Source organism: Hemiscyllium ocellatum, chromosome 37 (genome assembly GCF_020745735.1).
Source record: "Hemiscyllium ocellatum isolate sHemOce1 chromosome 37, sHemOce1.pat.X.cur, whole genome shotgun sequence".
Classification (NCBI taxonomy): Eukaryota; Metazoa; Chordata; class Chondrichthyes; order Orectolobiformes; family Hemiscylliidae; genus Hemiscyllium; species Hemiscyllium ocellatum.
The window spans coordinates 20,293,554-20,307,882 of NC_083437.1; the positions used below are offsets into that span (position 1 = coordinate 20,293,554).

General features: G+C 46.0%; 1 protein-coding gene across 7 annotated transcripts in view; it reads left to right on the forward strand.

Annotated features, from left to right (window-relative positions):
- The window catches only part of fhad1 (forkhead-associated (FHA) phosphopeptide binding domain 1), a 158,268-nt gene that overhangs the window by 104,513 nt on the left and 39,426 nt on the right, over positions 1 to 14,329 (forward strand). For 6 of the 7 annotated variants that reach the window (XM_060852109.1, XM_060852107.1, XM_060852114.1 and 3 more), the window contains 2 exons: positions 4,574 to 4,718; positions 10,668 to 10,801. In XM_060852109.1, the coding sequence (XP_060708092.1) occupies positions 4,574 to 4,718; positions 10,668 to 10,801 (279 nt within the window). The remainder of the gene's footprint in view (positions 1 to 4,573; positions 4,719 to 10,667; positions 10,802 to 14,329) is intronic. The other variant, XM_060852112.1, reaches the window with a different exon arrangement.

A 14,329-nucleotide genomic window follows, 5' to 3' on the forward strand; every position in this document is an offset into this window, starting at 1 on the left:
CAGGAAAGAAAACATTTTTTTCCCCTTCTACATTAGATTACAGCCTGATGGCCCTTTGTAAATCTGGTGGACTGGTTGCTTTGAGCTTCACGCTGTAGTGTCCCTACTGCCTCTGTTATTCTGACACCGTTACTAATGACGGACCTCAGCTCTAGCCTTCCTATAAACAGCTTCCCGGGCCCTGCTAATTGCTGTAGCTTTGTCTCTCCCCTTTCAATTTGTGATCGAATGTGTAAAGGATTCGGTGAATTAAGCTTCACAAAGACCAGAGAGAGCTGCTGCTTGAACAGATAATGGCGCCCCTGAGAGTGTGGGACGTGCTGAGAGTGTGTTATTAGCAGTGTGGTGAAGTCTATGTAAAAATGCAGAGTAACGACATTCAGCAGAGCTTTGCATTCCCATCATTCCTCAATGCTGCTGTAAAACTATCAGCTTCCAGCCAGTGTTTTCTGCCCATCCATTTCTCTCCCTTTTTCTAAAACTGACATTTCCTGGTGTATGGTTTTGTGGCTCAAGTAATGGCCTTGCACCGAGTAGGATGCCTATTCGCTCCAGAACGGATGGGAGCCTGGGGGGTGCTCCTCTAATCTTTCCCTCATGTGTGCTTTTGAGAGAGTCCTATGGTACAGAATCAGGCCATTTGACCCAACTGGTCTGTGCTAGCTTTTCTGCTCTGTATGATTCATTGTTAACGAGAATGAGAAGCACAGAACATTCCCTGACCACCTCCGTACTTGTAGGAGAAAGTGAGGACTGCAGATGCTGGAGATCAGAGCTGAAAATGTGTTGCTGGAAAAGTGCAGCAGGTCAGGCAGCATCCAAAGAGCAGGAGAATCGACGTTTCGGGCATGAACCCTTCTTCAGGAAAGAGGAAAGTGTGTCCAGCAATCCTGCTGGACACACTTTCCTCATTCCTGAAGAAGGGCTCATGCCCGAAACGTCGATTCTCTTGCTCTTTGATGCTGCCTGACCAGCTGGGCTTTTCCAGCAACACATTTTTCAGCACCTCCCTACTTGAGCAGTTCTGCCCCAGTGACAGTTAGAGAAGTTGTACCAGTGCAAGGCACTGTTTTATGTTCCTTTGTGATTATGTCCCTGAAATTTTCTCAGCTATTTGAATCCCCATTATCCACGCTACGACTTATATACTGGTAGGGAGATTTGCTAGAGCTGCTGGGGAGGATTTAAACTAGTAAGGTGGGGGGTTGGGACCCAGGAGATAGTGGGGAAAGAGATCAATCTGGGACAGGTACAGTTGAGAACAGAAGCAAGTCAAACAGTCAGGGCAGGCAGGGACAAGGTAGGACTAATAAATTAAACTGCATTTATTTCAATGCAAGGGGCCTAACAGGGAAGGCAGATGAACTCAGGGCATGGTTAGGAACATGGGACTGGGATATCATAGCAATTACAGAAACATGGCTCAGGGATGGGCAGGACTGGCAGCTTAATGTTCCAGGATACAAATGCTACAGGAAGGATTAGAAAGAGAGGCAAGAGAGGAGGGGGGCGTGGCATTTTTGATAAGGGATAACATTGCAACTGTGATGAGAAAGGATATTCCCAGAAATACATCCAGGGAAGTTATTTGGATGGAACTGAGAAATAAGAAATGGATGATCACCTTATTGGGATTGTATTATAGACCCCCTAATAGTCAGAGGAAAATTGAGAAACAAACTTGTAAGGAGATCTCAGCTATCTGTAAGAATAATAGGGTGGTTATTGTAGGGGATTTTAACTTTTCTAACATAGATTGGGACTGCCATAGTGTTAAGGGTTTAGATGGAGAGGAATTTGTTAAGTGTGTTCATGAAAATTTTCTGATTCAGTATGTGGATGTACCTACTAGAGAAGGTGCAAATCTTGACCTACTCTTGGGAAATAAGGCAGGGCAGGTGACTGAGGTGTCAGTGGGGGAGCACTTTGGGGCCAGCGACCAAAATTCTTTTCGTTTTAAAATAGTGATGGAAAAGGATAGACCAGATCTAAAAGTTGAAGTTCTAAATTGGAGAAAGGCCAATTTTGACGGTATTAGGCAAGGACTTTCGAAAGCTGATTGGAGGCAGATGTTCGCAGGTAAAGGGACGGCTGGAAAATGGGAAACCTTCAGAAATGAGATAACAAGAATCCAGAGAAAGTATATTCCTGTCAGGGTGAAAGCAAAGGTTGGTAGGTATAGGGAATGCTGGATGACTAAAGAAATTGAGGGTTTGGTTAAGAAAAAGAAGGAAGCATATGTCAGGTACAGACAGGATAGATCGAGTGAATCCTTAGTCTAGTACAAAGGAAGTAGGAGAATACTTAAGAGGGAAATCAGGAGGGCAAAAAGGGGACAGAGATAGCTTTGGCAAATAGAATTAAGGAGAATCCAAAGGGTTTTACAAATACATTAAGGACAAAAGGGTAACCAGGGAGAGAATAGGGCCCCTCAAAGATCAGCAAGGCGGCCTTTGTGTGGAGCTGCAGAAAATGGGGGAGATACTAAAGGACTATTTTGCATCAGTATTTACTGTGGCAAAGGATATGGAAGGTATAAAACATAGGGAAATAGATGGTGACATCTTGCAAAATGTCCATATTACAGAGGAGGAAATGCTGGAAGTCTTGAAACGGCTAAAAGTGGATAAATCCCCAGGACCTGATCAGGTGTATCCGAGAACTCTGTGGAAGTCTAGGGAAGTGATTGCTTGGCCTCTTGCTGAGATATTTGTACCATCGATTAGTCACAGGTAAGGTGCTGGAAGACTGGAGGTTGGCTAACGTGGTGCCACTGTGTAAGAAGCGTGGTAAGGTCAAGCCTGTGAACGATAGACCAGAGAGCCTGACATTGGTGGTGGGCAAGTTGTTGGAGGGAATCCTGAGGGACAGGATGTACATGTATTTGGAAAGGCAAGGACTGATTCGGGATAGTCAACATGGCTTTGTGCGTGGGAAATCATGTCTCACAAACTTGATTGAGGTTTTTGAGGAAATAACAAAGAGTATGATGAGGGCAAAGTGGTAGATATGATCTATATGGACTTCAGTAAGGCGTTCAACAAGGTTGCCCATGGGAGACTGGTTAGCAAGGTTAGATTTATGGAATAAAGGGAGAACTAGCCATTTGGATACAGGACTGGCTCATAGGTAGAAGACAGAGGGTAGTGGTGGAGGGTTGTTTTTCAGACTGTAGGCCTGTGACCAGTGGAGTGCCACAAGGATCAGTGCTGGGTCCTCTACTTTTTGTCATTTACATAAATGATTTGGATGTGAGCATAAGAGGTACAGTTAGTAAGTTTGCAGATGACACCAAGAAGGTTACCTCAGATTACAATGGGGTCTGGACCAGATGAGCCAATGGGCTGAGAAGTGGCAGATGGAGTTTAATTCAAATAAATGCGAGGTGCTGCATTTTAGGAAAGCAAATCTTAGCAGGACATATACACTTAATGGTAAGGTCCTATGGAGCGTTGCTGAACAAAGAGACCTTGAAGTGCAGGTTCATAGCTCCTTGAAAGTAGAGTCGCAGGTAGATAGGATAGTGAAGAAGGTGTTTGGTATGCTTTCCTTTATTGGTCAGAGTATTGAGTACAGGAGTTGGGAGGTCATGTTGTGGCTGTCCAGGACATTGGTTAGGCCACTTGGAATATTGCGTGCAATTCTGGTCTCCTTCCTATCGGAAAGATGTTGTGAAACTTGAAAGGGTTCAGAAAAGAGTTGCAAGAATATTGTCAGGGTTGGAGGATTTGAGCTATAGGGAGAGGCTGAACAGGCTGGGTCTGTTTTCCCTGGAGCGTTGGAGGCTGAGGGGTGACCTTACAAAGGTTTACAAAATTATGAGGGGCATGCATAGAATAAATAGACAAAGTCTTTTCCCTGGGGTCAGGGAGTCCAGAACTGGAGGGCACAGGGTGAGAGGGTAAAGATGTAAAAGAGACCTAAGGGGCAACTTTTTCACACAGAGGGTGGTACATGTATGGAATGAGCTGCCAGAGGAAGTGCTGGAGGCTGGTACAATTGCAACGTTTAAGAGGCATTTGGATGGGTATATGAATAAGAAGGGTTTGGAGGGATGTGGGCCAGGTGCTGGCAGGTGGGACTAGATTGGGTTGGGATATCTGGTCAGCGTGAACGGGTTGGACCGAAGGGTCTGTTTCCGTGCTGTACATCTCTATGACTCTATGACTAAGATGTCAGTCTGGTTAACTCACCCAGTCCTCTGTTCTTCCTGAGAATTAACCTTCAAAACTAAACAAATAAAACATTTTACCTCAGCCTGCTTGGCACACCTTCCTCATTCCTGAAGAAGGGCTTATGCCCGAAACGTCGATTCTCCTGCTCCTTGGATGCTGCCTGACCTGCTGCGTTTTTCCAGCAACACATTTTTCAGCTCTGATCTCCAGCATCTGCAGTCCTCACTTTCTCCTACAATAAAACCTGCCAGCGCAGTAAGAATGAAATCCTGTGGTTGCGTTGTACATTTTCTAGTCTCATTCTTTGCATTCTGTTGATTAATACTCGATCAGTGACTCTCCAAATTCAGCGGAAAAGATGATGTGTCAATCTTTCTTGTTCAAACATATCATTTCAGGATAACGCGCACTCAGAGATCGTGATGCTTGCAGCACAGTGCAAAGGTCACCGTCACGAAGAGGTCATTCAGCGACAGCGTGAGGCACTGGCTGAGCTACGAGCCAGGGTGAAAGTGCTGGAACAGATTCCCACTTCTAGTAAGGGTCCGTTTACTGATCAAAACTTTGTCTCTACTCTCTGACATCTGTCCGCATTATCCAGCCAGTAAAGCAGCAGCCTCACACCTACACCATCCCAGGCATTATCATTCCTTGCCACCTCCAACCACTTCATGGTTAGACTCTTCACTATTGTTTCAGGGACCCTCATATCAGACACAGCTTTCCGAATCAGGCCAGCCTGTTTCCAGACTGCCTTTCCCGCTGGGGAAGGATTGCTTGTCCCCAAAGTATCCCACATTCTCGCTATCAAAACCAGCCCCTCCACAAAGTCGGGGTAAGTGAATCTACTCGTTCCCTTTAATCTCACTCTGGGCTTGAATTAAGCAGAACCCAATAAATTAAACAAGCACTTACATGAAGGGAGGTGGTGGCATAGTAATGATGTCAACTGAACTGGCAAACCAGTTGTTATCGCTGGCTGGTTAGCTCTGTTGTCTGGACAGCTGGTTAGTGATACAGTGAAGAAGGGCTTATGCCTGAAATGTCGATTCTCCTGCTCCTTTGATGCTGCCTGACCTGCTGCGCTTTTCCAGCAACACATTTTTCAGCTCTGATCTCCGGTATCTGCAGACCTCACTTTCTCCTAGTGATACAGTGACTCCAACAGCATGAGTTTAATTCCCACACTGGCTGATGCTTCCATCATGGACTTTCCTTCTCAACCGTTCCCTTCACTTGAGGCATGATGACACTCAGATTAAACTTGAGAGAGAGTCTTCTCTCTCTAATGGGACTATAGCAACTTCTATTTTTCCTGTGACCTGGAACCCCAGGCTAATGTTCTACCACGATAATTGGTGAAATTTGAATTCAATTAAAAGTTTCACAGCAATCATGTAACTACTGTCAAATATCATCAAAATCTCATCTGATTCACTAATATCCTTTCGGGAAGGCAAACTGCTGTCCTTACCTGGTCTGGCCTACACTGATTCCAGACCCACCACAATGTAGTCAACTCTTAATTGCTGTCTGTAGGAGTTGGGTCATCAATGCTGGCCCAGCCAATGAGATCCACATCCCATGAGTGAGTTTTAAAAAGAACGATTGTATAGCACCTTTTACAACCTCAGGATCCCAAAGCATCTTATGGCCTGTGAAGAGTTTGTTGAAGAGTAGGCAGTGGTATCATTTAGGAATGGACTGTGATAAAGATCAGAAACACACAATGACCAACACACACGAGGTTTGCAGAACATCCAACATAAACTTGAGTTCCACAGCTTGTAACAAGCACCAATACCAACCCACAATTCATCAACTTTGAGAGTGTGTTGCTGGAAAAGCACAGCAGGTCAGGCAGCATCCGAGGAGCAGGAGAGTCGACGTTTTGGGCAAAAACCCTTCATCAGATCTTTTTCCTGCTCCTCAGATGCTGCCTGATCTGCTGCGCTTTTCCAGCACCACACTCTCGACTCTAAACTCCAGCATCTGCAGTCCTCACTTTTGCACAATTCATCAAAGCCTCCGCCTAACCTCAATGCCCCAGTGCTACCCAGCTACATTACAGCCCATTTTGAGAGCCAGCTACAACACAACAAAAAAAAATCTTGGGTCACATTGTTCTCAAGTCCTGCTTTGGGAAAATGCTGTTTTCTGTCACAGGCATTGGGAAAGAGTGGAAAGCTGAACCGAACTGAAGGCCTCTAATCCTGTTCTGGATTAGTGGTGCTGGAAAAGCACAGCAGTTCAGGCAGCATCCGAGGAGCAGTAAAATCGATGTTTCAGGCAAAAGCCCTTCATCAGGAATACAGGCAGAGATCCTGAAGGGTGGAAAGATAAGTGAGAGGAGGGTGGGGGTGGGGAGAAAGTAGCATAGAGTACAATAGGTGAGTGGGGGAGGGGATGAAGGTGATAGGTCGGGAGGGAGGAGAGAGTGGATAGGTGGAAAAGAAGATAAGCAGGTAGGACAAGTCATGGGGACAGTGCTGAGCTGGAAGTTTGGAACTGGGGTGAGGTGGGGGAAGGGGAAATGAGGAAACTGTTGAAGTCCACATTGATGCCCTGGGGTTGAAGTGTTCCGAGGTGGAAGATGAGGCGTTCTTCCTCCAGGCGTCTGGAGGTGAGGGAGCAGCGGTGAAGGAGGCCCAGGACCTCCATGTCCTCGGCAGAGTGGGAGGGGTAGTTGAAATGTTGGGCCACAGGACAGTGTGGTTGATTGGTGCGGGTGTCCCGGAGATGTTCCCTAAAGCGCTCTGCTAGGAGGCGTCCAGTCTCCCCAATGTAGAGGAGACCGCATCGGGAGCAATGAATACAAACTGCTGTGCTTTTCCAGCACCACTAATCCAGAATCTGGTTTCCAGCATCTGCAGTCATTGTTTTTACCTAGCTAAACCTTGTTCAGCCTGGTGATTTCCCACATTGTGAATGTGATGCCCATTCCTTCCCCTGTTATGTCCCAAAGCTCAGACTAACCTCCAACGTTGATACTCACCAGCTAGTACCTTCACGGGAGGGGGAGGGGTGGAAATATGGGATAGGAAACGAATTGGGGTTAATCTTGTCAAAAAAAAACAAGGAACCCATGTTTATTCCATTGGGCAGAATGCAGGTGGTGAGGTGACTGACAAGGAGAGAGGGACGTTAGCAGGGAAGGCACCACCCACATATTGCATCCATCATCTCTGTGCAGTGAAACTTGTAGCAAGGAATGCAAGGACTGTGGACTGACAGTCAAACAGCAGAGTGCAATTTGCCCCTGGCACTTAAACCTGCTAGCTGTCCCATGTTCGGTATCTGGCCCACTTGCTAACTCCCATATATGCATGGGAGTTATTGTCATTTAAAAAGACCCAATATTACCTCAGATTTACGAGAGAGCTTTTACTACTGCATTGAATGCTGGGCTAGTTCTGCCTCCAATGCCATGGTTTTGATCTGTTTTCCAGGGAAAAGGGAGAAAAGGCATGAATGAACATGGCAGGTGATTTGTCATCACTCAGATGGATCAATACCTTACCTGTCTGGGGGACTGTCTATCACAGTCTGTGATGATGGGAGAGGTTGAATGTTTTGACTCTGTGAGAAATTACTTGCTCAGTAAACGGAGCTTGATTTCCCTTTGTAGCCAGTGGTTTAGTCTTTGCCACATTTATATTTTGAGTTTGATGTGGGAAGACAGTGGGCAAAGATTCAGCACCTGGGGTAGAACCAAACTTAGAGAGAGGTGCCTCAGAAGAGTGTAATCATTGAGACGCACTATGGCCCATATTATTGAGGATAGTGTGGATGGATGTGACTCAGGGACCAATGCCATGCTGTGTATGCTCTGCGAGAATGTGATGGGGACAGTGAGAGGATAGTTTTTATCTAATGCTGCGATGTGCGTGCTCTGGGAATGTCTGATAGGGACTATGTAGAGGCAGCTTTTCTCGATATCTGACCCTTGCTGGTCTGGACATGACCTGCACTACCCCTTTGGAAGCAATGAGATACATTTTCCTCACTTGATTCAAAATCACACTTTTAGAAATGCAGGCAGGTGAATCATCTGGAGTTTGCATAACTTCTGACACAAGTGGTTGGAACAAGATGTTTTCCTGACTCCCCAAAGCCTGGAACTATTCACCAGACCTTTCAAACAGGCTCTGACACCTGAATCTGTATTTTCCTTTGAGCATGACAATGATTTACTGATTACTCTGGGGCCTGCCATACAGTCCAGCCCCTGTGCTATTAACCAGTGTCAGTCCGTAGTGTCTGCTGTACAGTCCAGCCCCCTGTTATTAACCAGTGTCAGTCCGCAGTGTCTGCTGTACAGTCCAGCCCCCGTGTTATTAACCAGTGTCAGTCCGCAGTGCATGTTTGACAGTCCAGCCCCTGTGTTATTAACCAGTGTCAGTCCACAGTGTCTGCTGTACAGTCCAGCCCCCTGTTATTAACCAGTGTCAGTCCGCAGTGTCTGCTGTACAGTCCAGCCCCCGTGTTATTAACCAGTGTCAGTCCGCAGTGCATGTTTGACAGTCCAGCCCCTGTGTTATTAACCAGTGTCAGTCCGCAGTGTCTGCTGTACAGTCCAGCCCCCGTGTTATTAACCAGTGTCAGTCCGCAGTGTCTGCTGTACAGTCCAGCCCCTGTGTTATTAACCAGTGTCAGTCCGCAGTGTCTGCTGTACAGTCCAGCCCCCGTGTTATTAACCAGTGTCAGTCCGCAGTGTCTGCTGTACAGTCCAGCCCCCGTGTTATTAACCAGTGTCAGTCCGCAGTGTCTGCTGTACAGTCCAGCCCCCGTGTTATTAACCAGTGTCAGTCCGCAGTGTCTGCTGTACAGTCCAGCCCCCGTGTTATTAACCAGTGTCAGTCCGCAGTGTCTGCTGTACAGTCCAGCCCCTGTGTTATTAACCAGTGTCAGTCCGCAGTGTCTGCTGTACAGTCCAGTCCCTGTGTTATTAACCAGTGTCAGTCCGCAGTGTCTGCTGTACAGTCCAGTCCCTGTGTTATTAACCAGTGTCAGTCCGCAGTGCCTGCTGTACAGTCCAGCCCCTGTGTTATTAACCAGTGTCAGTCCGCAGAGTCTGCTGTACAGTACAGACACCTTAGTCCAATCAATGTTGATTTCATGCTGTTTACTGCTGTATCAGTTGGAGGGAAACCTCTCAGCTCATAGCCACACTGTCCCTTCTTATTTTGAACCTGTCTGCCAGTCTAGTTGTCACTGTCTCTCTCTGTCTTTCTCCCTCCCGGGAGCTTGCTTTTTCTAAACACCCATTATGGTGCCTTTAATTTGTTCCCTCACCAGCTCCCCCTCTTTTCAAGTTGCTACACACCCAAACCCCAACCTTGCTGGACTCCCATTCCATGGAATCTAGATACACCCTCGAACGGATTTAAAGCAAAGCACCTGAAAAATAATATGTCACTTGCTGTTGGTAGGTGCATTCTGCTCATCACCAACGTGCTTCCCAATTTCTGTCCTGCACCAGACGTTTGTCTCCTGTACAATGAGCCTCATTAAATCCTGCCCTGTGTATTCCTTTGTCTCTGTTTTTGAAAATACCTTTCTCTCTGCGGCTATCTCTTCAAATATGCCTGTCTCAGTCTCTGTCTAAATATTTCCACTTCGGTCTGTCTCTTCTAAATAAATGTGTCTCCATCTCTGTTCTTCTCATGCTCTGTCAGAGACAGAAAGGAGTGAAAAATACTCCTTTTTTGTTGGCTCTCCCTCCAGAATTTGGGGGCAGAAGATGAAATGTTAGATGCACCTGTCTTCCCATATCAATCCGTACTCCCTTTTGGTTTTCCCTCGATATCGATGTGCTGCTTTTTGTCTGCATCATTTCCCTACCTTTATTACTTTCTCTACCTTTTTCTTGCTCTCTCCCTCTATCTGTTTCTCCTCCTGTCCTCACTGTGTCTCTATGTCTCTGTTCTTGCACTGTGACCATTTAGAAGGGACATTTACATTCAAGACATTTTCAGCTACCCTTTCCCATGCGAGAGGCATTCAAGTCAAGAGGATCAGGAATGTAATCCATTGTAATTTTCAGAGGTGACTGATTGTGCTCTATCTGTGAGGGGTGGCACAGTGGTTAGCACTGCTCCCTCGTAGTACTAGGATCCCTGGTTCAATTCCAGCCTTGGGCTGTGTGGAGTTTGCGCATTCTCCCCATGTCTGGGTGGGTTCCCTCCCACAGCACAAAGATGTGCAGGTTTCGTGAATTGGCCAAGCTAAATTGCCCATTTGTGTCCAACGATGTCCAGTCTAAATAGTTTAGCCATGGGAAATGCAGGGTCACAGGGATGGGGTGAGATGCTCTTTAGAGGGCCAGGGTGGACGTGATGGGCTGAATGGCCTGCTTTCACACTGTCGGGATCCTCTGAAGGTATGAGGGTTTATTTAAATTCTTAGCCAAGGATTTAATGTCAGAGTGGGATGGCAGGATGGAGATAAGAAAGCAGCTTTAGATTTCATTTGAACCTTTGATCTTGGCAGGAATCAGCCAGGAGCAGGCCTCCCAACACCTGACAGTTCTGAAGAAGGAGCTGACCGACCTGCAGTCCCAGCGAGCGCTCAGCAGGAGTGAATCATTCAGCAACTCCTCACCCAGTAACGATTCAGCGAAACTGGTAATGTTTGTAGTTTTCACCCTGCTGGGTGGCTGTCGTCAAACTCCCTGATGTCCCAGCCTGTTCATTCAAAAGATCTCATTAACTTTGCATCATAAATAAGTGCACTCATTGACTTAAGTAATTGATTTTTCCTCACAGAGATGCTTAGTCATAGCAAAGTCAGCTGCAAAGTAGCAGCAGGGAACTTAAGTCAGCAGCGTAAGAATGCCAGCACTGGGGGAAAAAGCCCTTTGTAAAGTAAGTGCTTTGAATGATTCCTCCTGAGGTCCCCAGCATCACAATTGCCAGCCTTCAAGTCAATTTGATTCACTCTATGCGATATCAAGAAATGGCTGAAGAAATTAGGCCTGTTAATAGACAAGTTGTGTCAGTACAGCTATAACACCGGCGTCTGCCCAACATGGCCGAAAACTGCTCAGGTTTGTCCTATCTGTCCATAAGTAGCGGGACAAATCCAACCTGACTAATTACCAACATATCAGTCTACTCTCAATCTTCACTATAGTGATGAAGCGTGCTATCAAACAGCAAGTCTTCAACACTAACACTGACAATCACTTTGTGTTCAGCAAGGACCACACACAGCTCCTGATCTTGTTCCAACGTGGACAAAAAAGCTGGACTCCAGAGGGGAGGTGAGAGTGACTACCCCTAACATCAAGGCAGCATTTGACCCAAAGAGCCCTAGCAAAGCTAGAGTCGTTGGGAATCGGGGAAAACTCCCCACTGGTTGGATCTCGGAAGATAGTTGTGGCTGTTAAAGTTCATGCATCTTAGCTCCAGGGCATCAGTGCTGCAGTTTCTCAAGGTAGACGTTTTCTAACCAACAGGTTCAGAGATCTTATTAAACACCTTTGGAGCAGGTGGCACTTGAAACTGGGCCTCCTGGCTCAGGGACAGGGTAGTGTCCAAGATGCAACCAACTTCATCAATTACCTTTTCTCCATCATAAGGTCAGAGGTGAGGATATTCACTAGTGATTTCACAATGTTCAGCACCTTTTACCACCCCTGAAATATCAGAAAGATCTGGACAACATCCAGGTCTGGTCTAATAAGTGGTGAGCATTATTTAGGCCACACAAGCAATGGCCATCACCAACAAAAGAGATTCCATCGTGCCTTGACATTCAATGGCACTCGCATCACTGAATAGCCCACTACTGTTACGTCTCTTACAGGGGGAGTGCACTGGTAATCAGGTCTAACTACTCCATGAGCCATCCCAACAGAATAAATGTGTCATCGAAACACCAAAATAGTCAATTTGTTTCACGAACACAAGAACAGGAACCAGCCTTAGCTTGATTTCAAGAAGCTTGCTATTGATTGGGTTTTCCTCAGAATAATTACATCATCACCAGAAATAAAGTGTGCTGATACACACTTAAATGAATCAAATCAAACTCTGAGTTCAGCAAAGATTTTAGAGAATAGCTAGTTGGTGTATTCACTTCGGGACTGAAACTGTATGGTCTCGTGGTAGGACATATAGATGACTCAGAGATTAGAAAAAGATTTCAGTGGCAAAATAGCCCATTTCCAGTGATGTTTCACCAGGCAGTGGCTAAAATAATGCATACCTGCTATATCACATTGGCAACATGCATGAGATGTCCATGCATTTTGATATGCCCAGCTCTGAACTGTGCAGCAGAAAGATTCAAAAATAGTTTGAGTGAAAACCACAGGAAATGACATGATTCACCGTGGGCGCTCGTCTCCATGGCTGACAGAACAAAATTAAAACTTGTGGTAATTTTCTAATCTAAAACCGTGCTGAACAGGCCTGATGGAAGAGATAATAGGAGAGCATTACTGGGGTGGGAGGGCTGTTTGATGTTGCATCCTTTCTGCAGCAGCGAGAGGTGTAAATGGTCCATGGATGGACGGTTGGCTTCCCTGAATGTCTGTGCTGTGCACACAACCTTCCGTAGTTTCTTCCAGTCCTGGGCAGAAGAGTTGCTGGACCAGGCCATTGTGCACCCAGACAGCATGCTTTCTGTGCTGCATCTGTAAAAGTTGGCGAGGGTTGTTATGGACATGCTGAATTCCCTAAGCTGCCTGAGGAAGAAGAGGCATTATTGTGCCTTGACTGTCGCATTTATACGGCAAGTCCAGGACAGGTTGTCAGTTATCGTCACTCCCAGGAACTTTCAACCCTCTCAATCTCCACTTCATTGATGTAGATGGGGGTTTGTTCGACTCCTTTCTTCCTGAAGCTAACGGTCGGTTATTTTGTTTTGCTGAAATTGAGAGAGCAGTTGTTATCACTGTACTAGGACACCAAGCCCTCTATCTCCTCTGTGTATTCTGACTCATTATTATTTGATATCCATCCTGCCACAGTGGTGTTACCAACAAACTTGTAGATGGCATTCATTTGGAATTTGGTTACACAGTTGTGGGTGTACAGGGAGAATGCAACATTGGTGGGCTCTCGTGTTGCGTGTTATTGTGGAGGAGATGCAGTTGTCTATCGAACCTGTTTGCGGTCTATGGGTTAGGAAACTGAGGATTCAGTTGCAGAGGGCGGAGCTGAGACCTTGGTCTCAGAGTTCAGCAATCAGTCTGGAGGGGATTATGATGTTGAAGGCAAAACTATACTCGAGCAGGAGTCTGACATAGGTGTCCTTGTTATCCAGATGTTCCAGTGATGGGTGGAGGGCTAGGGAAATGGCATCCAATGCAGACCTATTACATTGGTAGGGAAATTGCAGGGGATCAAGGCAGGCTGGGCAGCTTGAGTTGACATGATCAGCCTTTAGAAGCACATAGCTCCCTTGCCTCTACACTTTCAGATAAAGTCTTAATGGTCGCATGATACAACTTGATGTTGGCTTTGTGCAGTTATCATGACGTGGCAGAGTAGCTTTGCTCTCCAGTGTGCTATCTGTCACCACAGATGAAGGAGTATTACTTATAGATGTGTGGTTGTTGTCTGATATCGTATACAGTACTGTTAGTACCTATCCTGTGCAGTTGATGATATATGGTTTGGATATGTTGTCTATTTTTTCACAGGACCCAACCATTGCTCATTACAATGTCATATGACCTAGACTGTCCATAACAATATAGTATCTTTTAACAATCCATGTATTTGTATGAAAATCCCAAACTCTTATGCTTTGCCCTGTTTCAAGTTGGGATAACTATTTGAGTTCTGGTTGGTCCTTGTACCAGTTCCTCCCGCCCCCATCTTGTACACATGTGACTGGCTGATAAAGGTATGAGAAGGAAGAATTGTATGGATTAGTCTCCCAAGTGTGAGAGCTGCCAGTGAGGGCAAACAGTTGGAGTGGAGTTGGACATGGATTGAGCAAAGCTATCTTAGCAAGTCGTGCTACATTTGACAATCAGGGATCTTATGGCCCCGTGTTCTGGGTGACACTATCTGTGGATAGTGAGAAGAGAACACTTCATTTCCTACATATGTCTCTGAAGCAGCGAGTACTGCAAACCATTGTCAAACACAATTTGTTCAGGTACACAGAACATACTGATGTGTCAACAGCTATTGCTT